The sequence below is a fragment of the Octopus bimaculoides genome, chromosome 4, assembly GCF_046866305.1.
Source record: "Octopus bimaculoides isolate indiv1 chromosome 4, ASM4686630v1, whole genome shotgun sequence".
NCBI classification, from domain to species: Eukaryota; Metazoa; Mollusca; class Cephalopoda; order Octopoda; family Octopodidae; genus Octopus; species Octopus bimaculoides.
Genome location: NC_142931.1, coordinates 127,470,309 through 127,496,334, shown reverse-complemented (window position 1 = coordinate 127,496,334; position 26,026 = coordinate 127,470,309). Strand labels below are relative to the sequence as shown.

At 37.3% G+C, this 26,026-nt stretch overlaps 1 protein-coding gene across 3 annotated transcripts; it reads left to right on the top strand.

The window, feature by feature from the left end:
* Positions 1-323: 323 nt before the first annotated feature.
* LOC106879672 (pyruvate dehydrogenase E1 component subunit beta, mitochondrial) lies at positions 324-22,101 on the top strand. 3 transcript variants are annotated; one of them, XM_089351428.1, is made up of 13 exons: positions 324-882; positions 6,695-6,740; positions 6,860-6,922; positions 11,472-11,579; positions 12,644-12,706; positions 13,629-13,664; positions 14,916-14,978; positions 15,462-15,506; positions 16,092-16,269; positions 17,062-17,172; positions 17,543-17,634; positions 19,916-20,057; positions 21,498-22,101. In XM_089351428.1, the coding sequence occupies exons 2-13, from the start codon at positions 6,705-6,707 to the stop codon at positions 21,644-21,646; spliced, it is 1,086 nt and encodes a 361-aa protein (XP_089207554.1). In that variant the 5' UTR covers positions 324-882; positions 6,695-6,704; the 3' UTR covers positions 21,647-22,101. The 3 variants fall into 3 exon arrangements, with proteins under 3 accessions (XP_089207554.1, XP_089207552.1, XP_014784831.1); XM_089351426.1 differs by lacking the exon at positions 324-882 and adding an exon at positions 6,096-6,169; XM_014929345.3 differs by lacking the exon at positions 324-882 and having other exon boundaries at positions 6,678-6,740.
* The last annotated feature ends 3,925 nt before the right edge of the window (positions 22,102-26,026 follow it).

The window sequence follows — 26,026 nt, the reverse complement described above, 5'->3', positions numbered from 1 at the left end:
CAAATAAAGAATCGAAGTTACTAGTAATGGTTTCCCCGCTATAGGTTTGCGTCTGTGAAAAAAGTTAATGAAAGTTGTGAAATAGAATAAGTTTTAGTTTTGTATTTAACAGACTTCCCATTTCTTCTAAGGGTCCTATTCGAACTGCTAAATACTTGCGTATCTTCACGGTACACGAATTTATATTATTTTACAAATATTAAATGCATACAAGATTCGATTAATATTGACTCTCACTCCACGTCACCAAAACAAAACAAAAAAATTTTAAGTGTAATTGGTGTAAAAAAAAAATGTGTATTAAACGAATATGAAAACTAAAAGTTGCGCCAACGAACCGGGGGTGGGGAAAGGACTTTCGGAAAGTTCACAAGATCCGATTTTTCCCTTATAACTTTTAGGAAAATGGATATCTTTTAATGAAATTTTATATAAATACCTTTCAAACGACATGGATTACGATTCTTGGGAATTTTCCGAAGTCCTCTCCCCACCCCTTGGAAAAGATTTTACCCACAAATTTGTTTATAATTGTAATGTATGACTTTTGAAAGGTATTTATATAAAATTTCATTGTAAAAACCCCGTTTTCCTAAAAGTTATGAGGGAAAATCTCGAATCTTGTGAATTTTCGGATAGTTACTTTCCATTCATTGGTTCGGCAAACTATCGCCGACAAACTATGCTCTATAAATAATCAAAAGGTCAAGAGAATGGATGTAGAGTAAATCGCTTTCAATGTCAAAGTCAAATGGACTTAAAACATCAAGGTCAAAACAGTTGCGGTCGCGTTCGGTGATAAACGAAATAGTGATAGCGCTGAAAAATATTCCGATCTTTTGTTTTTACTCCTCCACTCCCGAGTTCGTTGTTAAATATAAGGTAATCGCATTTATTGTTTTTGTTTTTTTTTATTCTGTTCTTTCCCTTTGTGAGCTACAGCTGGATTATTTGCCCCAAGCTTCGAGTAGGTTTATATTTATCCAAAAATATACTTAGCAAGAATAAACTTAATAAAATGTTTCTAAAAAAAAAAAAAGCTTCTTTTGCATGCTTATGACTAAAATACTTCTGATATACTCTGGTCTTGTCCACTAAATGTTATACATAAGTTTTAAATTGGCCACATGGAATTTAAGGCGGAGTTTATGATAGTGAATATCTTCAATTTCGCCAAAATTGGCGATCTTTCTATACTAGGCCGGAATTTCGGCCTTTTCCGTAAAAAGTGTCTTCGGTGATCTTTACCAAAGATCGGCCTTTTCCGTAACACCCGCACGATCTTCACTGGGGTGTTAGGGTTAGGGTTTTAGTGTTAGGGTTAGGGTTAAGAGAGAGAGAAGGTATGTTTTTTTTTGTTTTTGCTTGTTGTTTGCTGCTTACCACTATCTATCTCTCTTAATCCTAACCCTAAACACTAACCCTAGTGAAGATCGTGCGGGTGTTACGGAAAAGGCCGATCTTTGGTAAAGATCACCGAAGACATTTTTTACGGAAAAGGCCGATAATTTGGCCTGGTACCGAAAGATCGCCCCAAAATTGCATCCTTAAGATACAGTTTTGCCTGCCCTGTTGATACACACGATCTCGAGTAAGCCATCGTCTTCAAAGGAAGACAGACCATCATTCTGAGAACTAGAAAATATTTCGGACCCCCAACTACTCATTTAATGCAAAACTCGGGTGAAATCCAGTATGGAGTACTGTTTCCACATCTGTGATGGTGCAGCAGCTACTAACACAAACATCCTGATTGACAGGATATTACTCATCATCACATTCCAGCCTCTGACCCAAAGATATTGTAGTAACGCCGTGCGCATGCGTAGAATTAAACAACCAAGCGTTCCCGCTCAATTCATTCTCTTTCTTGCTGGCCAGCAATAGAGAATGGACGTGTCAAGCAGTGTCTCTGACATTCCAACCTGGAGACAGTCTCTTTACGTGTATAGCTGTCACTCTCCATCTTTCGGACTTACACTCGACAGCTCGCTCACATCTACATAACAACGTCCCAACAACTATACTCACACACATAGAAGCTGTAACAACAAGAGCTAAAGATGTATATATTTACCACCTGAATAAATGTTGTTTAAGTTGATAGTCTGGAGTTCAGCGTTCCGTTTAATTTCTAATTTTATATAGGAAAGTCAGGTATACATCTAATGATGTATAACCAACTTTCCTATAATATATTATATCTTCTCTCTGCCTTCCCAGTAGAAACTGGTTTCAGTTCCTTGGAGATGGCTAGTCTCAGTCCATTTCCACTCAAGCATTCACAACTCTTCCAGCCCTCATTTTCTCATCATCTATACTTTCTCTCACCAGGCCTCACAGCTGAAAATTCATGTCTGTCCTAACATTTTGACTGAACTTACTGAATAGTTTTTTGCTAATTAACCCTAATTCAGATTTAGCTGGGATGATTCCTAAACCTGCACTTCATGTTGGATCCAAAGTCATCCTTATATTAATGACATTTATAGCTAATACTTTTAGACTGTTGTGGTTTTTAAGTCTATCAGCTAATGCCTTTGCTTCCCAGATCATTCTTGATGCCTTTGACTTTGACCTCATATAATTTTGAGTTATAGTATTGTTTAGTACTTTGTGTATGTGTGTGTGTGTGTGTGTGTGAGAGAGAGAGAGAGAGAGGGAGAGAGAGAGAGAGAGAAATCTCATAGTGACAAGGTTATTGTGAGCATTGAAAAGCAGGTGAACAAAGTTTTGTTGTAGCTGTAACTTTTACTGGAATATAACACAGTTGTATATAATACAAAACCACATTGAAAATACAAATCCCAAACTGGGAGAAAAGGAGGAACAAAGATAAAAACACATCAATTCAACAACAACAAAAAAAAGACACCAGTCCTATTGTTTAGTAATTGCTTATATATCTTATATCTTTGTATAAGTTTTTTTGCTTTGCCATAAAATACTAATGCTTTATTTAATTTTTTTAAAGAAATTCATGTCTGTGTAAAGTTTACATTGTAAAGGGTGTGAAGGCTTACAGAATCTATGGCTGGGTATTATATCTGGGATTTCTGATCCAAAGCTTTCTACATCCTTGATGCATGGAGGGAAGGTTTGCATTCCAATAACATGTTTGTCTGCACTAGTCTCAATAATGGCAGCACTTTTCCTTACATAAACTTGATAGATCTTCTGTCTTATTTGGTTGTTGTCTAGTATTATATACATTTGGTTACATTGGAACGTTCTTGATTGAATAATCTAGGTAATTTAGGTACATTTATGAATGGCTGTACTTATAATACAAAGAGCTCTCCAATATAATGCACACACATATATTCCTATCCAAAGTAATAGTTTCTTGTTATACTACATATAGAGGCTTGGTTTCGATAAGGCAGCACATGCATCTGTGAGTATAAGAGATGAGAACACTTGATACCAGTTTGGTAGAGTGTAATAGACAACTACAGAATACCTAGGTTAAGGTTCAAAAGTGAATCAATATTTTTTCACATCATCAAACAAGTCCTTGGCCCTTTGTTTTAGCCTTTCTATACTGAGAGATTAATGAGAATGAACTGATCTCTTAAATCTTTTTCAAGACATTTATCAATCAAAGCTGATATAGAAATAAAATCCTATTGTTCTCAACCAATCTAATTAAGTGGGTAAATGCTCTAATTCTCTATTAGTCATCCAGTGTCTGGCTAATGGGCAAACTTTCTCTTTCTCTTTGGATCAACTGATCTCATGGTCAAAGAGCAACTGTTCACAGTATGTTGATCAGCATGCATAGGTAGACCTCTTACTGTTTTTCTCTTCACATTTCTTTTATTCTTTGATCTTGTGCTGCTATGATAAAACCTTTGGTTTCAGCCTTCAGTCCTGAGCTCTTCATCCATACATGAGTGTCTCGTTTTTCTACGTCTGGTTTGTTCACTCTACATGGGTATTGGCCATGTATCAGTTTTTCTAGCCATTCTTCTTTGCTCTTCTTCTGGGCTTGTTTTTTTCATCTCTTCCTTAACTCTTTTAGCAAACTGGGTAACTTTCTCACTTGCCTTCATCCTAGATTCCTCTGTCATCAGTTGTTTCTTAAACTGTACAGATCCTTTGTATACCAAGTATAGCTTCTTTACTTTATCATGCTGGTGCACAAGCTTCATTAGAGGATCTTTTGACAGCTCAAGATATGTATTTAATCCTACAGTGGTAGTTTTGTAAGATAATTCCAATTGAGTTAGTCCTCTTCCTCCCATGCTTCTCGGTAAATAAATCCTGTTCACGTCCGTTTTTGGGTGGTTCATTTGAGCCATGGTTAGTAGTTTTCTGGTCTTGGAGTCTAGCTTCTTTATTTCGCTCATTTGCCAGTTGATTATGTTGAAACTGTAAGCTACGATTGGTACTGCAAGAGTGTTAATGGCTTCTCTTTTGTTTGCAGCATTGAATTCAGTCTTTGTTACTAACTGTACTCTCCTGTAGTACTCTTTTCTAATCTTCTCTTTCATTGCTGAATGTTTTATGCTGTTACTTTCGTCTATGCCAAGGTATTTATATGCTTCTTCCTGGTCCAGTGCTCGGATTCTTGCTTCTGTATCTACGTGGATATCCGCAGAACATGCCAGTTTGCCTCTTATGAAAGTGGCTTTCACGCATTTCTCCAGTCCAAACTGCATCCTGATATCATCACTGAACTTTTTAACTGTAGCAAGTAAACCTTCTTGTTGTTTGTCATTTTTGAGTACATTTTCAGATCATCCATGTAGAACAGATGACTCGCTTTTTTCTTCTTGATCTCATATTATCATTATTATTATTATTATTATTCAGGTCACTGCCTGGAATCGAACTCGGAATCTTGGAATTAGTAGCCCATACACTTAACCACTACACCATGGGCATATGGCGTAGTAGTTAAGAGCACGGGCTACTAACCCCAAGATTCCAAGTTTGATTCCAGGCAGTGACCTGAATAATGGATTGTGAACAGGCTGTCACATGTGATCTTATTTAGGGACTCCGATTGGTTAGGTTGTATATTGGTGCAATAGAGTAAGAGATAAATTGCACCAATGCCAACCAATCAGAGTGGTGGACACAACGATGTCTAAATAGCAGCCAAAGGTTAGCTGTTATCTGCTACGTTTGGATGTATGTATGTATATAGAATAAAGGGGAGAGGAATTTCACTAGAATGTACTCTACACACAGCCCCTCACAAGTCATTTTGTGGGAGACAAAATAGATGTTAAAAGGAAGATATTTCTGTAGTGAAGAGGTGAAATTAGAAAGAACAGTTGGTTACTGAAGTAAAATGAAAGCTGGCACTGAACTACAGAAAGGAATGCGTTTCTAAGTCAGGTCACCATTATACACACACACACACACACAATGGGCTTCTTTCAGTTTCTGTCTACCAAATCCACTCACAAGGCTTTGGTCAATCTGAAGTTATAGTATAAGACACTTGCCCAAGGTGTCACAGACTGGGACTGAATCCGGAATCATGTGATTGGAAAGCAAACTTCATACCACAGAGCTATGCCTGCACGTATGATATTCTTCAAATAAAAGCTTTTCTAGATTTCCTTTTCCATATTTTTCATCAATTTTTCTATGAAGAGTCCACACCCAGCAGTAACTTTTTTCATTTTTGAATTGTTTTCTTCAGATTTTGTTTTCAGAATTATGCTTCAAAATCAGATTATGATATGCAAGAAAAAGACAAAAAAAATCTTTTAATAAAGAAAGTTAGGGTTTAGGGATTAAGAATTAGTGATATAAAGTTTGGGTTTAAGGTACAGAGCTAAGAGATACCATTAACGTTTAGGGCTAAATGAAAAAAGAAGTTTGAATAACTGAATTTACGATTTTTTCTTTTTCAATTTATCCTTTTTTGCAAAATTTACAATTTAAAATATACATTAAAAAAAAAAAAAGAAAAAAAACCCTGAAAAAAAAAGTTTTGCCAGTTATTAGTTCAATACTCTATCTCGAGTTTATACAGAAGTTTTACTGTGATAAAAAGAAAAAAGTAAAGTAAGTTGCAGTTTGAACACCGATTCCTCGAAACTTTGATCCGGGCAACGCTGGGGATTTTGACTGTCTTTATCTTTCTGTCTATTTATCTATCCGTCTGTTCAGCCCTCCGTCCAGCTATCCCTGAATCTATCTATCTATGGTGAGAGAGAGAGAGAGAGAGAGTGAGAGAGAAGAGCACACACACAAAACAATGAAACCCCGACTCGTTGTTTTTGGATAAATTTATAACATATTGATACCTTTTTAAGTTCTTTATCCTAAGGAACCTGACCATGTTTCTGAGGACTAATAACTCCCAGGAATATATCCCATAAACACGCACATACACACTGCATACATCAAGTTTTATGTAATATGTATGTACTCCAGTGAACTCTTAAACGGGTGTTATTCTGTTCTTAACATTTATATATGAAAAAAATATATACATATAGAAAAAGAAAAACATATATCATCGTTCACTATATTAAGGGTTTACAAATATTTTGCAATCTTACATGTAGTTCGGATATTTAATATAAATCAATTTACATGTAATAGAAACAATAATATTCAATGAGATTGCAGGGCAACTATTCTGAAAAACCGTGTTAAGTGGGTGGAACGGATGACTTGTTGGGTGGATACTTTACTAAATTCACACCGTCATATCTCTCGTCTGCAGGAACATTAAGATGGCAGCAGTGAAAGTAGGACGGCAACTCCTTCAGGTTGGTTGTTATTTGTCTCTTAATCCCCTGTTTATTCATCATTTTCAGACCCAGAAACTGTTACCGGTATGATCTGGCGTAATACCTCATTTATATTTTTCCGTCTTCTCATTTTGCAGCTCTCCAATGTCAACAATGTATTTCGAAGATGCTTCAATGTCACAGCGGCCAAACCTTCACAAGTCAGTGATTTTCATTCATTATTTTCTCTTTTCCGATGTTCTCTCCTCTTCTGCCCGTATTAAACATCACAGCTGCGATTCAGATTTACGATTTTTTAAAAATGCTGTTATTTATATTAGTTTATTAATGTCTCTTGATCCTCATTATTTTCCTCGCTCTTGAAATGACCTCTTCTCCCACCAGAAAACTCCGAGTGCAGGGATTAAACTCGTTCTCTCTCCCACAAAACTATGGGTCTTTTCTAGAAGTCACCCCGTTCGTTTAATCATCTATAGTTATATTTGTTTCGTTCACTTCTAGCTTGGTTATGTATTTCTTCGTTAGATGCACCTAACAATCTGAGATGGCCTCTCCGTATACAAGTGTTTCTTATTTTTTTCTGTATAAAGACTTCCTAAGTGTTATTTTCTTTGTTATGAAAATTTCATCTTATCCAATCTTGGCCTTTTTTGGAAGATTTGATTGAATGTCCGAAGAACTCCCGATCGTTTCACTACATTTCTGTTACTGCTAGTGGAAAAGATAGTATACGTCACTCCATTTGCTTACCTTCAAATCTCATTTCATATTTATATAACGATCGCCATTTCATAAATCCCCTCCCCCGCCGCATTATGAAACCATGTAAGATATCAAAAGATATAGTGTTAAATATAGTCATGTATTACATTACAGATAATATATTCATAAAAAGAAAAAAACTGTAAATTGTGCATTTCATGTTTGTGGGTTACACTACTACTATTATAAAACCATATCGGTGTCTCAAGGTCGTGAAATCTTCGCTGAGTGAAACATGATTTATATGCACCAATTAACATGGGAGCCCTTATGTAGTCGCTTGACCTGCTAGAAATAACAGCTAAACCTAGATAAGGCATCTCATTATATACGAAAATATGAATTTGTCACAGCTAGAATGCCTTTGATAAGGTCTTAATCAGTTTCGCCTTGGGGCTAAACTATAACATTAAATGTCGCGATTATTGTTTTCGTTATTACTATTATTTTCACATGGGTCTTCTACAAAATTGATTGAGTCTCCTCTGTAAAACTGAATATATCGAGTGATCTGTCATGAAAGTTTTTAAAAATAAGTTTTTAATCTCAATAGATGCAGATGTGATTTGAACTGTATCCTAGATAGATAGATAGATATATAGGCATTGTTTGTAGCCGCCGACTCGATAGATAAATACTGCTTTATTGTTGTACGTTTACTCTCTATCAGTTTGGTAGAGGATTCATCCTCATCAACATTCCAACAGTTGCCAAAGGTGAAAGCTCATCTAGTCATTCCCCCTCATTCCAAAAGACGACCGTCCCCGACGGCGACCTTTCTATCATTCTGAAACAAAGCTAGATCCTATCCATCCTAAACGTTTCAATCTTCCCACTTCACTCTTTTCAGAGATTTATCCCTACTTTTGGAAACCTGCTACAGTTTATCTCATCCTTAAAAAAAAACAAAAAAAAACAACAACAACCTGTGTGGCCTTGACAAACTGACCTATCACTCTCACTTTCAGTATCTGAAAGGTGGTGAGAACAGCAGATTTTCATCACTCACATCCTGCCATCTTAATAGAAAGGACACATTGTTTAAAGATGGTAGAATTGTTAGAGCTTTGGAGAAATTCCTTGTAGTAATTGATCCAGTTCTTTGCATTTGGAGTTCAAATCCTACCAAAGTCAACTTTACCTTTCATTCTTCTGAGGTCAATTCTTCTCTCTCTTAGAATTGTCTGTGTTGCACTATGAAAGAGTTATGGGAGTTAGTGTCAGCAATGTCAGAAAGGATGAGAGACCCTACTGACATAATAGAATCTTCAGAGAACTCAAATGAATTTCCAAAAGAAAAGAATTGGATAAGTCTCCTACACTCAACAAGTGAGAATTACAGAGAATGATGCGATTCTCAGAAAAAAGGGATTATCGATCTGTTTCATGAGAGTCACTAGTATGACTTCTGAAGAGCCAAATCTATTTGAATCTTGCTCTCATATACCACAGAGTGGTTCGTCACCCTTAAAAACTTTAGCAAAAGTAATGTTCTTGAACTTGAAAGTGGCAAAGAATCTCCTATTTCTATCTGGCATGAGAATCTCCTTTTTAAGTAGTCTGCTTATGACCTCCATTCACCTCTCATTTTTGGATTGGAAGTATCCTGTCAGATTGTAATATTGCAGTGTGTACTTACAAGGCTCCTTTGTGTAACCACTCTCTATCAGTTTGGGTCTACCCTGGGTTTTGGTTAGGTCCTTTAGGGTCTTCCTGAACACTAATGACTTTATAATTCCTAACAAAGTGCACTCCTATTCATTTGATACTATGCTTCACTCATTTTTAAAAATCCTCTTTTATCATCCAAGGTAACCTAAAATGCTCATACATTGAATCCATAAAAAGGAACCTTTCAAAACTTGCTCAAGAGGGTCATGACAACCACTTGCCTTTCAATAGCACGAGATTGCAAGAATTACACTTATCAACATAAAAAAAAAATAGTTGTGTTGAGTCAACAAGGGAGTTATTATGTAGTTGTTTGACCTGCTAGAATAGCAGCCAAGTCTCTTTCAAATCATAACTTTGTCATCTTAAAATGTAAATGACACTGTAGATGATATTGTTCTAGATATACCCTGTAAATATGGGATGATCATAGCTGGAATGCCTTTTGTTGTTTCATCATTGCTGACCCGAAGCTAAATGACAACAAATTTTACTTCATCCTCTCTGGCCAGGAAGGACACACAGCTAAAACCTTCACAGTTATTCCCTCTCTCACTCTCTGGGAGAGGCACAAGCACATATACAGACAGCGGTAACTTCCGCCTACCAAATTCAATCACAAAGCTACGGCTAAAATTTTGATCTTATTTTGGTGATCCTATCATCATCATCATCATCATCATTTAATATCTCTTTCTCCATTCTGGCATGGTTTGATAGAGGAACAGAAAATGTGGGTGGGTAGGTAAATGTGCTAGAGTAAAATGTGTGACTGGTGATTAAGTTGAACTCAGTGAATATCAGTTTTGGGAAGGGATTCCTCTTCTGAAATGGGAAACCCTTCACTCATGCAGTATTTCCCAGCTCAGTTGTTAATCCTCATGGAGTTAAAGTAAGAACAACAAAGAATTGTTTCTGCTGCTGCACACATAAACAACTGCCCAAACTTCATTCAAAAAACCATTTGACTAATTGACAACAAATCACTCACAAATACACTACCATTTCCAGCTCACTGACTTACTGTGTCCTCTTGCTAACTCTTCAATGATCTCTACTCTCTGAACCAGTTGTGTGCTTCCTTCACCCCGTCCCACCTACCACTCTTCCTTACATACCTTCCAGATCTCTCACAAAACATTTTATTAAATTCTTTCTCCTCAGAATTGCAGTCATCTGGAATTTCCTCTCTGCCTGTGCTTTTGCTGCATTCATCAACCTATAGATGCTCGTTAATCTCACTAATCACATTGAGCCTGCAAAAGACATGGGCACTGTGTCTTTGTCTTCTCTTAATTATCTTAAAAATCAAAATACTATGTGGATCTATGTGCCCTTTAATTAACAAAAAAAAAAAAGAATGTGAATTATTAAAGAAATCAACCAATTTTAGATCAAGAAATTCTCTTTAGGAACCAGTAAAATATTGGTTTCAAATTTTGGCACACCAATTTCAGGGGTGGGGCAAGTTGATTAGATCGATCTCTGTCCAACTGGTACATCTTTTATCGACCCTGAAAGGATGAAAGGCAATTTCAGTGAAATTTGAACTCAGAATATAAAGAGGATGAAATGCTGCTAAGCATTTTGCCTGGCATGCTAAAGATTCTGGCAGTTCACCACCAGTGAAATATTACTTCAAAAACATGAGTAGATGGACAGAGTCTATAGCTTTCAACTAGATGACATGGTCTGTTGTTGTTGAATAGATGGACATGATTTATAGCTGTTGAATAGATGGACATCATTTATATTGCTAATTCTCACCTGGGCACATGTATATTCATTAATATTTGTATACCTTTGAATTTGTAAAATTTAAAATTCTTTTTTTGTTCTGATGCCAGATCATCATCATCATCGTTTAACGTCCGCTTTCCATGCTAGCATGGGTTGGACGATTTGACTGAGGACTGGTGAAACCGGATGGCAACACCAGGCTCCAGTCTGATTTGGCAGAGTTTCTACAGCTGGATGCCCTTCCTAACGCCAGATATGATTTATAAATCTGTATGCAAATTTCCCTAGATAGTGAAAAGAATCTCCTCCCCTGCTCTCAATGGTTGCTTGCTCTGCTTGAAGAAGCTGCAAAAATCTCCTTCATCCCATACCTTATCACCTTAAATAAAGAATATGTATGTTGTATTTCTTGATATATATATAAGACAAGGTGATGGGTACAAATGCAATGACTTTGATTATACATCCACTCAGCCAGGGCTGAGTGGGATTAAATAATAATAAATGCATACAAGTTACCTGACCACATTCATGTTGTTTTGACTTATCATTTCCTTCCTGCTTGTGTGATTACAGATGGCTGTCAGAGATGCACTAAACATAGCCATTGATGAAGAAATTAGTCGAGATGATAAAGTCTTCTTGATGGGAGAAGAGGTTGCTATGTATGATGGAGCATATAAAGTAAGTATTCCATGTTTTTATATTATTTATCGGCTCTCTAAGGTAGGATAACATAAGCAGTAGTTGAGATGTAAATAGGTGTAAAATGGGACAATTGGTAGCAGTAGATGGAGTCTAAATGGTAAAATGGGACAACATTAGCTCTAGATGAAGTCTAAATAGTAAGATGAGACTTCTAGCTCTAGATGTAGTCTAAATGGTAAGATGGGACAACATTAGCTGTAGATGAAGTCTAAATGGTTAGATCGGACAACATTAGCTGTAGATGAGGTCTAAATAGTAAGACAGGACAACATTAGCTGTAGATGAAGGTCTAAATAGTAGGATGGAACAACATTATCTGTAGATGAAGTCTAAATAGTAGGATGGAACAACATTGGCAGTAGATGAGGTCTAAATGGTAAGATTGATGTACAAGTTAGCAATCATCCCTCTGCTGATTGGAAAGTGTGGAAATAGTGTGGTGGAGAGATGATGTGCAGTCAGAGGCAGGTATTAAGAGAGGGAAGGTGTACAGTTAGTAGTGACCGGTGGTAGTATGTTGATGGATTAATGTGACTGTAAATACACCTTAGTATTTCAATTCAGTTGTATATGTTGACCCCAGTTTAATATGTTTGGAGTAATGTAGTTGGTTTCAGGAGTGGTGGGCAGTGGGCAGATGAGTTTGAACATGAATATTTCATGTGTTATGCACACACACACACACACACACACACACACACACATGGCTGACTATACATACATATACAGCTGATTATGGATATGCAGATGAATATATACACATGGAGAGAAGTGAATACACACACTGAGCTGAATCCATATATACATAGAGCTGATGAGGCAAACATGCACATACACTGGCAACACATAAAGCTGAACACCCATACACTGAACACGAAATGCATATACAAACATACACTCAACCTTGAGACTACATATGCATCTGGGCATACACACACACACACATACATACAGACACACAAACACACACACATACAGACACACACACATACACAGTGATATTGATTGATGGTGTGAAAATATTTTGTTGACCATTGTAGGTCACTCGAGGGCTGTGGAAGAAATATGGTGACGCCAGAGTGAAGGACACACCTATTACTGAGGTAAACTTCCTTGATTACATGTCTTGTTGGGCAGGATACAATTACATGTCTGTCACTTTTCAAACTGTTATTCTTTCATATTTTCAGTTTCTCTACATGCATTGGAAAGGTCTGCAAATTCTTACATGGTTTTCATTTTTTGTTTTTGTTTCCTGCTTCAAATATTTTGTTATTATTTCTGTATATTATACTATATTGCTACATACACTGTGAAAGTTGTCTGTAATAGAAAAGCATCCTATCTATTCTATTGAACATATGATGTAGTTATCTCTAAATATTGAACTCACAACCTCCATTTAAAGATCTATTTTCAAGTTGAGCTGACAACAGTAACAACAATATCAGAGTTGCTTAATCAAATTATGGTTAATATTATTTAAAAAATGCCCAAGGCAGGGAGTTGGCAGAATCATTAGCATGCCAGACAAAAGGTTTAGTGGCATTTTGTCTGTCTTTATGTTCTGAGTTCAAATTCTACTGAAGTTGACTTTGCTTCTTGCCCCTTTGGGATCGATAAAATAAACGCTAGTCAAATACTGGAGTTGATCTAATTGACTTACCCCCCCCCCCCCAATTGCAGGCCTTGTGCCTATAGTAGAAAGAAATATCATAAAAAAACAGATATCTAAGTGGTGAGGAGGCACAATCATTACTGATTTAGACAGACTACTGAGCTGCATTTCTTCTGATTTTACTTTCTGAGTTCAAATGCTGCTGCGGTTGACTTTGCCTTTCATCCTTTCATGGTCAATAAAATAAGTACCAGTTGAGCACTGGGGTTTATGTAATCAACTTAGCCCCTCCTTTGAAATTGTTGGCCTTATGCCAAAATTTGAAACCAATATTATAAAACTGCCTTCTTTATTTTACACTGAATTACATTGTTACTTCTATCTCCAACTGTTTTTTTTCTTTTTAGCTTGGTTTCTGTGGAATTGCAGTTGGAGCAGCTATGGTAAGTTTGGATTCTCTTCAAAAATTTTCACTTTCCTCTTTCAAATTCTATTTAGCCATCAGCATTGCTGTTGTCATACTTGTTTTGTCCAAACTAATGTGTATTGGATAAATTTGCTGTATAGTAAATTGCCACTCCTCAAGATCTTATGTTTTGGAGAAATTCTTCAGAAACCCTTTTCCATTATACATTTTTGTCATTTCCAATCAATATCAAGTGCAGACATGGCTGTCTGGTTGCAAAGCAAGCTTCTTAACTATGCAACCTTTTTATGTACCCTGTTTATACTGGCACGGGTGATAAGTGTCTACTACTATAGCCCCAGGTGTATCAAGGCTTTGTCAGTGAACTTAGTAGACAGAAAATATGTGGAAAATATCTCCAAGGCAGCGAGCTGACAGAAATGCTTAGCAGTATTTCGTCTGCCACTACGTTCTGAGTTCAAATTCCGCCGAGGTTGACTTTGCCTTTCATCCTTTCGGGGTTGATAAATTAAGTACCAGTTATGCACTGGGGTCGATGTAATCGACTTAATCCTAATGTCTGTCATTGTTTGTCCCCTCTATGTTTAGCTCCTTGTGGACAATAAAGAAATAAGAGAATATGTGGAGGCACATTGTGTGTGTGTGTGTGTGTGTGTAGATCACTCTTCAAAGAAGAAATTCATATTCAATGTCAGTAAGAGTGGGTCAGTATCCTCATATGTTGCCCAGCTGTCACATAACTTACCCAACCAACCATTTTATTTCTCTTTTATGCTGTCATTATACTAATTTTTTTTTTCTAATTTGCCTACCAAATATTTTATGTCATTGTTTTTTTTTTTGTGTGTGTGTCTCTGGTGAAGGCATGTGACACTCACAATCAGGAGATCTTGGTTTCAATTCCAAGCTGGGCAGTGTGTTGTGTTCTTAATCAGAACACTTCATTTTACATTACTCCAGTCCACTCAGCTTCAAATGAGTAACCCTGGGACTGACTGCCATCTTGTTCCAGGAGTATATTATGACCTTGGTCAATTATATGTCATGGAAATTAGGTAACCAATGCTGTGAGTCCTAGGATTTAAGACTGTAACATTCAGGGGACGTAATTTTATGTTCCTCTGGGTGTGATATTGCAATGCCATAATTTATTAATGCTCTTCCCAGTCCTTTATCTGTGTGGATGGCATGTCAATGTCACAGTTTATTACTAATCCTCATTATTAAATCTCCTAATTGTCCATCTCTCATTCTCTTCTTATTTCAGGCAGGACTTAAACCCATCTGTGAATTTATGACCTTCAATTTCTCTATGCAAGCTATTGACCAGGTATTGTGTCCTTCTTTCTGTGTTTGTAGTATGTGTGGTAGACGAAGTGGTGCTGGCAGCATGTGGTGGTAGTAGTAGTGGTGGTGGTGTTGGTAACATGTATGATAGTAACATTGGTACTGTACTTTGTGTGATAGTAGAAATAGTAATAGCATGTCTGGTGATGGTGGTAGTAATAGTTGTAGTACAGGTGTTGGCTGTAGCTTGTGTGGTGGTCATGGTAGTAGTGGTGGTGGTGACTAGGATTTGTTGTAGTTGTAGTAACGGTAGTGGCTGTAGCATGTGTAGTAGTTATAGTAGTAATGGTGGTGGTGTTGCTGCTGCCCTCAACTGTTGTATGGTTAGTTTCTAGAGAGTTTCACTATCATACTGCAAAGCTCGTTCCAGTTTGGACCTAAGCAGATTATTTTCTAGACATTTCTATGCAGTTTCACTCTCAGATTTTTCACCAGACTACCAAATCTTTTCTATTTTACTTTCCAGATCATCAACTCAGCAGCTAAAACCTTTTACATGTCAGCTGGCTCTGTAAGTATTGTCTATCCCTCCCCCTCTCTCTCTTTCCTTCACTCTTATTCTCTTTAATTTATGTACCCTCCGCTTCTCTCTTACCCTCTTTAACTTGTGTACCCTCCCTCTTCTCTTTCTTGTTTTCCTCTTTAACTTATGTCCACTCCTCTCTCTTTCCCTCTTTAACTTACTACCCTCCATCCATTTCTTCTTTAACTTATGTATTCTCCCCCTTTTCTTCTTTGACCCTTCAGCTTTCAGATTACTTTGTCGAATGTAATAATTATTTATTCACGTTGTTCTGGATTAATCAGGCATTATCTTGTAGCTTCAAGATTTCAATGATTTGACTGCATTTTTAGAATGACATTGTAGGACAGGTGTGAAAAGCCAGACCTGGCCGTTTTGAACATAAAATGGATAGAATATTTGGCCTGGATATGACTGGTTTAAACGCTAAAGGGTTAACTTATATGTCTCTCCCCCTCTTTGCCCATCTCCATTTTTATCTTCTGCCCCCTTCTGTTACTCTATTAATCGCTCATCATCCTCTGCTCATTATTATTATTCATCTTGCTCTTATTTCTTTAATTTTCCATTCAGGTAAGTGTCCCCATTGTTTTCCGGGGTCCAAATGGTGCTGCATCTGGTGTGGGTGCCCAGCATTCTCAGTGTTTTGCTTCCTGGTACAGCCAGTGCCCAGGCCTCAAAGTTGTCAGCCCATATTCCTCAGAAGATGCTAAAGGTCTACTAAAGTCAGCTATAAGAGATCCAAATCCTGGTGAGTTCTCTGCTTTTCTTTTAGTTTCTTCCATGAGTGTCTACTTTTTGACAGTGATGTTGTGATGTTCATTGACTAAGCATTACTTATTTTGTTATGTCTTCTTGTAATTGAACAAAATATTTTATGCTAACAGGGAAGAGAACATGATATTATGCTTCTCTCTGATTGTTCTCCCATTCAGTTCCTGCCTGTGGTGACTTTGATTTTCATCCTTTTGAGGTTCCATCCATCTCTCTTCTTAACCATTCTTCTTGTAAGGGTTGAGTGTGCTGAGTCCTCAGATACACCCTCCCGGGGGTCCTTTCAGAAAAAAGATCATCAGCAAATGTTCTTTTGTCATTTCATCAGTATTTTTATAATTTGTGTATATTCATTTTATTATAAATGCAAAACAACACCACGGAGGAATCAACGTAAGCTTAAATAATAAACCTCGACATGGCAAAGGATTACTGTATTGGTAACTCTGTTCAATTGTCTGGGTATATCAATTGCCTTGGGTAGCCTGGGAAGCTGGCAGTATGAACAACTGAGCAATAGCTGTCTTTGAATCTCTGAGCTGTGGCAGTCAGTGAAAGGGATTGGGGAGGAAGGAAGTCAGTGGAGTTTAATGATTACAGTGAAGAGATGGGGAGATGATGATGGGCTTGGTCAAAAGTGAGATGAGACATACATGAAGAAGTTCAAATAGCTTTGGTTGTTAGTCAGCTCATATGAATGCTAACGGGACTTTTAAACCTCCTTGTATATGTGTTATATATTTATATATGTCTACATCTTCTTTTGCAGTTGTCTGTTTAGAAAATGAATTGATGTATGGTACACCATTTGAGATGTCCGAAGAATCCTTGTCACCTGATTTCCTCATCCCTATTGGTAAAGCTAAGATAGAACGTGCAGGTCAGTGAATCTTTCTTGGTCTTCTGTTTAGCTTTATTGCTACTGACGTGGATGGGTGTGCTGTAGTGTGTGTGTGTGTGTGTATAGTTCAAATTTATAGAACTCAAAGATGAAGACAGGTGTAGGAACAACAAGCAAGTATATTAGTTTGACACTCAGAAAAAATGGAAAAGTCTTTTACGTTTTGAGCCTATGTTTTTCGACTGAAAGGAATAAGAGGAAATAAATAGAGAGAGAATGAAAAAAAAACTTGTTGAGAGAGAGAGAGAGTGTGTGTGTGTGTGTGTAAGTGCATTAAATATGGTTTGGTTATATGTTATATTTCAGGTTCAACTCTTAACTGCTAACTTCTGTGTTCTCTCACCGTTAGGTAACCATGTGACATTAGTGTCCTTCTCCAAGACAGTCGGCACATGTTTAGAAGCTGCTAAGGAACTGGAAAACTTAGGTGTTGAGTGTGAGGTAAGTGTCTTGTCTTTACTCACTACTGAATGCAAATGAACCAACTCCTACATGGTTACTCAATCTGTTAGAAATAGCTACCTAATTTCCTCCCTTGAAAAATGAAACTGTTTTGAGAAAAGTCGGGCATCATTTTCATGTAAGGAAGCTCAATAACTGACCACTACATAGTCACAAGTTTTTAATCTTGCTATTAATATGTTGTTGTTGTTCTTCAAGAAAGATATCTTTTATTTCATTAAATCAAACAATCTGGTGCAAACAAACAGGTTCTGCCATCTACTTCACATCTAGCTATAAACACACTTCCTCTGACATATATCTATTTGTGCAGCTATTGCAGAAAATAAAAGTGAATGTATAAGATAACTAGGTACAACCTGTTGTATGAAAACTTAATAGTAAATGTATTGATGATGAAATAAACCAAGAAATTTTGGTGTTGATGATGAAATAAACCAAGAAATTTTAATTAATTAGAATTAATTAAATATGGAAGATTGTGGATCTGCTCTTTAGTAATAGTGACAACTCTAGACTTGTTTCAATCTTATTAGCTCTCTTTAAAAAAGTGTAATCTTACCATTACTTCAGGCTTTAGACTGACTGAGAAGTATACATGTTTGTGAATGTATATAGAGTGGTGTTGTAAATTAAAAGAATGATTATAGGTTTAGGCATGGCTGTGTGGTAACAAGTTTGCTTCCCAACCACATGGCTTTAGGTTCAGTCTCACTGTAGGTCACATTGGGCAAGTATCTTTTACTATAGCCCTAGGCCAACCAAAGTCTAGTGAGTGGATTTGGTAAATGGAAAGTGAAAGAAAACTGTCATATATATAATCATCATCAATTAACATCTGTTGTCCATGCTGGCATAGGTTGACCAAAGCTGGAGAGCTGCACCAGGCTCTAGTCTGATTTGGCGTGGTTTCTACGCCTGGATGCTCTTCCTAACACCAACCACTGTTATGTGGTACAGGTACAGGGTTCTTGCAGTCCAATCCTCTTCACCTTAACGCTTCTGCTATGGAGCATGGGTTTTCTTGAGTACATCAAGGTGTCAGGCATCTTGGTTCCTTGTCAGCTCACCTGTAAGATTCAGTGTCTTGAAGTTGTGTTACTGTCTGTTTAAGACAAGATTTGAACTCAGTACTCCTGACTAGCAGAGCACTCCTCAGTTATTTAGTGTTCACATACGATACACAAGACAGTTTAAGGGTTAATCTAAGATGTTCCACTTGTGACCATCCTATCTTTTTCCAGACAATGTTTTGTATCTATTGCGTTTCAAGACAGTAGGGCATAATCTAACCCCTTGCAGATGGGTTTAATATCGATGGTCTGTGTTGTGTATCACCATTAGGCTGTTCAGTAACTACATAATTTTTCATACAAGGAATTTTACAGTGTATTGACAGATTCTTCTCAGTGTGGTTGGCGTTAGGAAGGGCATCCAGTTGTAGAAAACACTGCCAGATCAGACTGGAGAATGGTGCAGCCTTCTGGCTTCCCAGATCCCCAGTAGAACTGTCCAACCCATGCCAGCATGGAAAACGGACGTTAAACGATGATGATGATGCTGCACAGAGTGTGGCATCACACTGCTCTTACACACAGTGTTTTGATGTGGTCAGTTCCACTTCTCGCCTGCAAGGAGTTAAGGAAGATTTGGCTGCTATTTCTAGCTGGTCAAACAACCACATAAAGATGACCTCATTAGTATAATAATGTCATTTGCTATGATGACAGTTGATATTTTATTATCTTACCTGACATGCCCCTGTACCCTTTCCTCTTTATGGCTTTTTTACTGCTCACTTTTCAGTCTCTATTTTATTCTGTCTGCTATGCATGAATTTTTGGATTACATTGCTGTTTACCTTACTTGATTAATTGCAGCTTCCTGTTCCCTATTTTGCCCTTTATCTCTTTCTGGCGAGTTGTAATGCATCTGTGTACTGTATACAATAAGCTTATTATTTTTGATGTCTACAATGACTTTGTTTGTTTTCCTGGTGCTTGCAGGGACTTCTGTGTCTGTCTGATATCAGCAGTGATTTGTCTATTTATTTGGTGACTTTAGTTTCTCTGTCTGGTATCCACAGTAATCTCTCCATCTGTTTGATGTCTCCAGACTTCGAGGTGTTTGTTTAAAGTTACAACTTTGAAGACATCACATAACTATATCCATTCCATGCTAACATTGTCCCAATTATCTGTAAGTCTATGTATTTACAGAACAACTCCACTCTTACTTTCCACTTATACTATACTCACAGGTGATCAACTTACGTACATTACGTCCTCTAGATGAGGAGACTATTGTGAACTCTGTAATGAAAACAAATCATTTGGTGACAGTTGAAGGAGGTTGGCCCCAATGTGGTATTGGTGCTGAGATTTGTGCAAGGATCATTGAAAGTAAGTATTGACTTTCAGCTTTATACTCCTAGTCTTTTACTTGTACTGCTTTAGTATTTCTTTGTAACACTAACAGTAGGCCAGTAATAGCATGGTATAGGTTTATTGGGAGGACAGGCTTGCTGCTACATGACTTTTATTTATGAAAAGAACAAGCCAGTTACTGAAGTGTTTGATTATAGGAAAGGACATGCATGTCACATCATAGTATTTATTTATACAGAGGTCAGGCAACATATAATATGGACTTAATTTATGGAGTGGACAGGCCAGCTACAGTATGTTATTTATTTATGAGAGAGAGAGAGCATGCAGTTGCTGGATGGTATTTATATGAGAGGACAAGTCAATTACTTGCTTTATTATGTGAAAGCATTTATTTCACTGACCGTTTATTTAGTAAAGATGACAAGGGACCAAGACTCCTGACAGTTTGCTGCACTTGAGATGAGACATCAAGATAAGTAAAACTGTGACCTTCTATACATACAGGTATGTCCTCTACGTTCTCTCTCAGCTGAGAGGTCTTGTGCTGATCTCATGTAAAAAGCGCTTGTGCTGGTGCCACACAAAAGTGTCCTTGTTGGTGCCATGTAAAAAGCACTCAGTACATTCTGTGAAGTGGTTGGCATTAATAAGGGCATCCAGCTGCAGAAACCATACCAAAATAGACTATTGGGACTTGGGCAACTTCCCAGTTCCTGTCAAACTGTCCAACCCATGCCTGCTTGGAAAGTGGATGTTAAATGATGGTGACAATGATATTGATTTAGCTTAAGAGGCATACTAAGACTGTAGCCAGGTTTGAAACCTGACCTAGAGTGTAGTGTATTAACCTATTATTTAAGTCATGAGTGTGATCTATTAACCTCACAGTTATTAGATAGTTGAAAGTGATTTAACTATTGCCCTGAACAGGTTAAGTGATTATACAGAAACTCAATCCCTATTTTACGGTCAGTAGGGAGGTTTGTTGAAGATTTGAGGATTATATTGGGCAGGTTTGTGTGACTACTCCAGTTTTCTCTACTCCATATTTGAAAGATAGTAGAGAGCTTACTGATGATGTTTTGTTTGTTAAATTGAGCAAGAACACAAATCTCAGCTATTTAGAGAAACCTGTTGTTTAAGAAGAACCAACAAGTCTCATACTCCATAAGTTTTTCTTTGGCACAACACTGCATATTCTGTAAAACAGTAATTGGCTGTGCGAGGTTCTAGTTGTCCCCTTGTGATCCAAGTGCAACACTAAAGATTACTTTGACATAATTCTTATGGGACACTAGAAATTGCTTTCATACGATCCATGTAAGAATGTTTAATTCAGGACAACATTTTATATTATTAACCAATTTAATATAAGTTAATCTTGACTATAATGTGCATATTCCTTACAACCCGTTTCAACCTATTTCAACCTATTTTTTTTTTAAATTCCAGGTCCTGCTTTTAACTACCTAGATTCTCCAGTGCTCCGTGTCACAGGTGCTGATGTCCCAATGCCCTATGCCAAGGTGCTGGAAGAGGGAGCTTTGCCACAGCCATTTAATATTATCAAATCTGTGAAGAAATGTCTGAATATAGCATAAAGCAATAACCATACAGGACATTATCACTCGTTACATCTCTCAATAGCCGATAACAACTTCGACCATTGACCAAGCTGTATTACAATCTGGCGGAAAGGACAAGTTCTACATTAACTACTCTTCTCTCAACAAATCATCTAGGACAATTTTTTTTTTTAATAAACAATCTGTAGAGCTTAATTTTTAATTGATTCTTCCGTCTTCAAATATATTTGATTACAATCAGGATTACAATTTTTATACAACTTGTCTAAGGTAACTCCTCTTCATAGTTTCCTTAACTTTTGCCAGTGTTGGGACATGGACTTCTGATAGCTATCAGAAGTTCTACTACATTATTTATCAAATACGAAATCGTCCTTTGTTCTTCTAGATATTTCTAGCAAACATCTCAAAAAAAAAACAATTCTCTTTTTTGTTGATTTAAAAAAAATAAAAATCAATTAAAAAAATTATATTTTCTTATGATGAAATTTGGTAGTTTTCACAGTGATGCAAAGGGTCACAGTTTGGAGAATTAAAGACATTTAAGGAAAAAATTCTATTTGTTTTTTATATGAAGGATGAAAAAAAAAATCCAGTAGCCTAGCCCCCTCTGAAGCAGGCTCCTGGCTACACCCAATGATTCATATTGGATGATTATGAAAAGTGCCATATACTCAGTTAGCCCACTGAAAGAACCATACATACTCTTTTACTCATTTGACTGTGGCCATGCTGGAGCACTGCCTTTTAGTCGAGCAAATCGACCCCAGGACTTATTCTTTGGAAGCCTAGTACTTATTCTATTGGTCTCTTTTGCCGAACCGCTAAGTTACGGGGACGTAAACACACCAGCATCAGTTGTCAAGCGATGTTGGGAGGACAAGCACAAACACACACACATATATACGATAGGCTTCTTTCAGTTTCCGTCTACCAAATCCACTCACAAGGCTTTAGTCGGCCCGAGGCTATAGTAGAAGACACTTGCCCAAGGTGCCACGCAGTGGGACTGAACCCGGAACCATGTGGTTGGTAAGCAAGCTACTTACCACACAGCCACTCCTACGCCTACATGGAAAGTAATAGTTTAGAAATCTTCATGGCTTGAATATTCTAATATCTAAAGAAGTGTAATGCAAAAGACACAGAGCTGAGTATATTATATTCAACTGTTTTACTGGTTCCAGTCATTGAACTGCAGTTATGATATGGCACTGCTTTCGAAGTCTTTAGTTGTTCGTATAAAAAAAAAATACTTATTTTATTATATGGCTAAGTTACTTTTGATGTAAAAAGACACCTTGCTTTACACAAATACACACACGTGTGTGTATTGGTAAGTTAAAAATTATATTTACTCTTCTGTAATTTATTGAAACAAAAGCAGGGTTGAACAATTACATCATTTTTCAACAGAGTCTCCTTGCTTTTCAATGCACTTCTTCCAGTGGTTCACAAGCATGCTTATTCTATCAGAGGTTTGCACAGCCATTTATGCTTCTTTATCCTTAGTAAATTGATGACCTCAAAAAGGATGTTTGAGTGGGGCAAAGGGGTGAGACTTGTACTGTATGCAGGGTGTTCCAGAAACTCCACCTTTCAATAATGTGGGTGTGCACTATCATGCAACAATAACACCTGCTTTGACAACACACCTTTGCATTTGGTGCAAGTTGGTGGCCAGCATTTCACTAGTGCACACTGGTGACTAGACTCCTTTTCCAGGTAGTGTTTCAGTATAGGCCCCTCTCTGTGGTTGCAAACTGAACTTAGTTATGTGACTACATTGGCACCTCTATGCTAGATATGTAATCAAAATATCTCTATGAAATTATTACTGCCAAGACACTAATTTATTTAATAAATCAAGCTATAAAACAGGTGCCACACTGGCACTTAGCTATGCATATTGGCAGAGGTTGAATGACATTATAGAAACAGTACACTTTGGAAGCATGTGTGTGCTGCATAATTTACTTGTTTAGTTGTAACTGGATTTGCACTCAATACAGTAACAAGAGTATTTTGTAAATACTTGTGTTTGGGCTCAATCTGATTTTTTTCCAGGTTTCCTTTTTTCAAGAAGAACTTAATGGTAAACAGTCAACAGTGATGGAGTATAAAGATTGAGAAAATGTTAGCTGACATCTAGGACTGGAAGCCATCTGAATATTGGAAAAGAGTTACCTGTATCATGATCATTTGCTCTGGATGTCAAAATGCCTGCAACATAACTGTTGCACAATGCTCTGTGAACACTGTAAAAGGCAGCAAGACATGATATGGACAGCTGCAATGGAGACTACAAAACTGGGGGCAGCAAGAAAGGACATAGTAGGCATTCTGAAATTTATCCTACGTCTTTGGAGAGGGCTTCATCAAACAGCTGTGTGAGGCTGCTGGAAACTGTGGTCAAACCCTAGATGGAAAGGATTACTGCTGGAAGAACAGGAGTAGCAGTAGAGTTTGGTTCCTTGCCATACCTCTGGAGAGTCAGAAGCAGTTGTTGGAGAATTTCTGTGACTTCACATTAGTTCCAATTTCTGGTCTAATTCCCTCAATTGTAATTCCATGGAGTACTGCGTATGTGTGTGTGTGTGTGGTGGGGAGGTTGAGAAAGACATCAACTTCTTAGTTCAGTTGATGAAGTGGCCTATTTTTTAAAATTTCTATTTTATGTTTGGCAGCAAGCTGGCAAAATACTTAGTGATATTTCATCTGTCTTTACATTTCGAGTTCAAATTCTGCTGTGGCTGACTTGATTTTTATCTTTTTGGGGGTTGGATAAAATAAATACCAGTTGAGCACTTGGGGGTTGATGTAATCAACTTAAAATATTCCTGGGTAAGAGTAAAGAAAAAAAAAACTGCACCCTTCTGATAAGCCATGACAAACAAGTGTGGCAGAATAGGCTCATCATACCAATATGATCTGAAGCTCAAATTCACAGCTTCTACATCATATTGTGGTTGAGGGAGAGGACTTGAAGCCTTCATCTTGCACTGAACTGAACATAGGCAATCCTATCTAATCCAAATGTTTGTATGAGTGATTTGATCTGAGATGAAATTAAAAAATTGTACAGTAGTAGATGTATTGTAGCCATTAAGTAAACATCATACAGTCTGTTATTTTCACTTTACTCCATTATATATTACATAATAATAATAATAATAATACCACATTCTAAATTTGGCACAAGGCCAGCAATTTTGAGGAAGGGGCAAATTGTTAACATCGATCCCAGTATTTGACTGGTACATATTTTATTGACTCTGAGAGGATGAAAAGTGAGTTTGAACTCCGAATGTAATGAGTTGGATGAAATGCTACTAAGCATTTCTGTCCAATGTGTTAACAATTCTGCCAATTTACCACCTTCCTAATGATATTAAGTATTTGAAGTCTCACACTGTACATGTACAACCTACTCACTGATGCATTACTGTAAGAGAGGTGTGGCAAAGCAGAGTGGTGCATTCAGGTCATAAATGTACACAACAAGAGACTCTGGAAAAATATACTATTATTATTATTACAAAATAACAAAGGAAAAATTAATGTAACTGTATATGTGTGGTTTTAATGTTGTTGCATATAAACAGTCATTACAGTATGAAGTTGTTGACAGTAAATTCGTTATAACTGCCAGCTAGCAATGAATGTATAACTATGGAGTGTCAACAAACTGGATGCTCTAACTACAGTTAACCATTCAGACTCTGACAAAAAGGATTACTTCCTTTTTCATTTATTCATTTACTTGTTTCAGTCATTTGACTGCAGACATGCTGGAGCACGGCCTTTGGTCGAGAAACTCGACCCCAGGACTTATTCTTTGTAAGCCTAGTACTTATTCTATCGGTCTCTTTTTGCCGAACTGCTAAGTTACGGGAACGTAAACACACCACCATAGGTTGTCAAGCGTTGGTGGGGGGACAAACACAGACACACACACACATATATATATATATATATATATATATATATATATACATATATATGACGGGCTTCTTTTCAGTTTCCGTCTACCAAATCCACTCACAAGGCCTTGGTCGACCTGAGGTTATAGTAGTAGACACTTGCCCAAGGTGCCACGCAGTGGGACTGAACCCGGAACCATGTGGTTGGTAAGCAAGCTACTTACCACACAGCCACTCCTGCGCCTATAGTGAAAGAACACAATGGTCATAGCAAAGTTTGAACTGATTAAATGCTCAGTAGTCCAACATATTAGGTTTCTCAGCCACAGCAAATCATCATCATCATCATCATCGTTTAACGTCCGCTTTCCATGCTAGCATGGGTTGGACGATTTGACTGAGGACTGGTGAAACCAGATGGCTACACCAGGCTCCAATTTGATTCAGCAGAGTTTCTACAGCTGGATGCCCT

Excerpts from the sequence above, each read along its gene's own strand:
- LOC106879672 (XM_089351428.1), top strand. The coding sequence starts at position 6,705 with ATGGCAGCAGTGAAAGTAGGACGGCAACTCCTTCAG. Across the intron at positions 6,923-11,471 it reads CAGCGGCCAAACCTTCACAA|ATGGCTGTCAGAGATGCACT; the intron begins GTCAGTGATTTT and ends GTGTGATTACAG. Across the intron at positions 12,707-13,628 it reads AGGACACACCTATTACTGAG|CTTGGTTTCTGTGGAATTGC; the intron begins GTAAACTTCCTT and ends TTTTCTTTTTAG.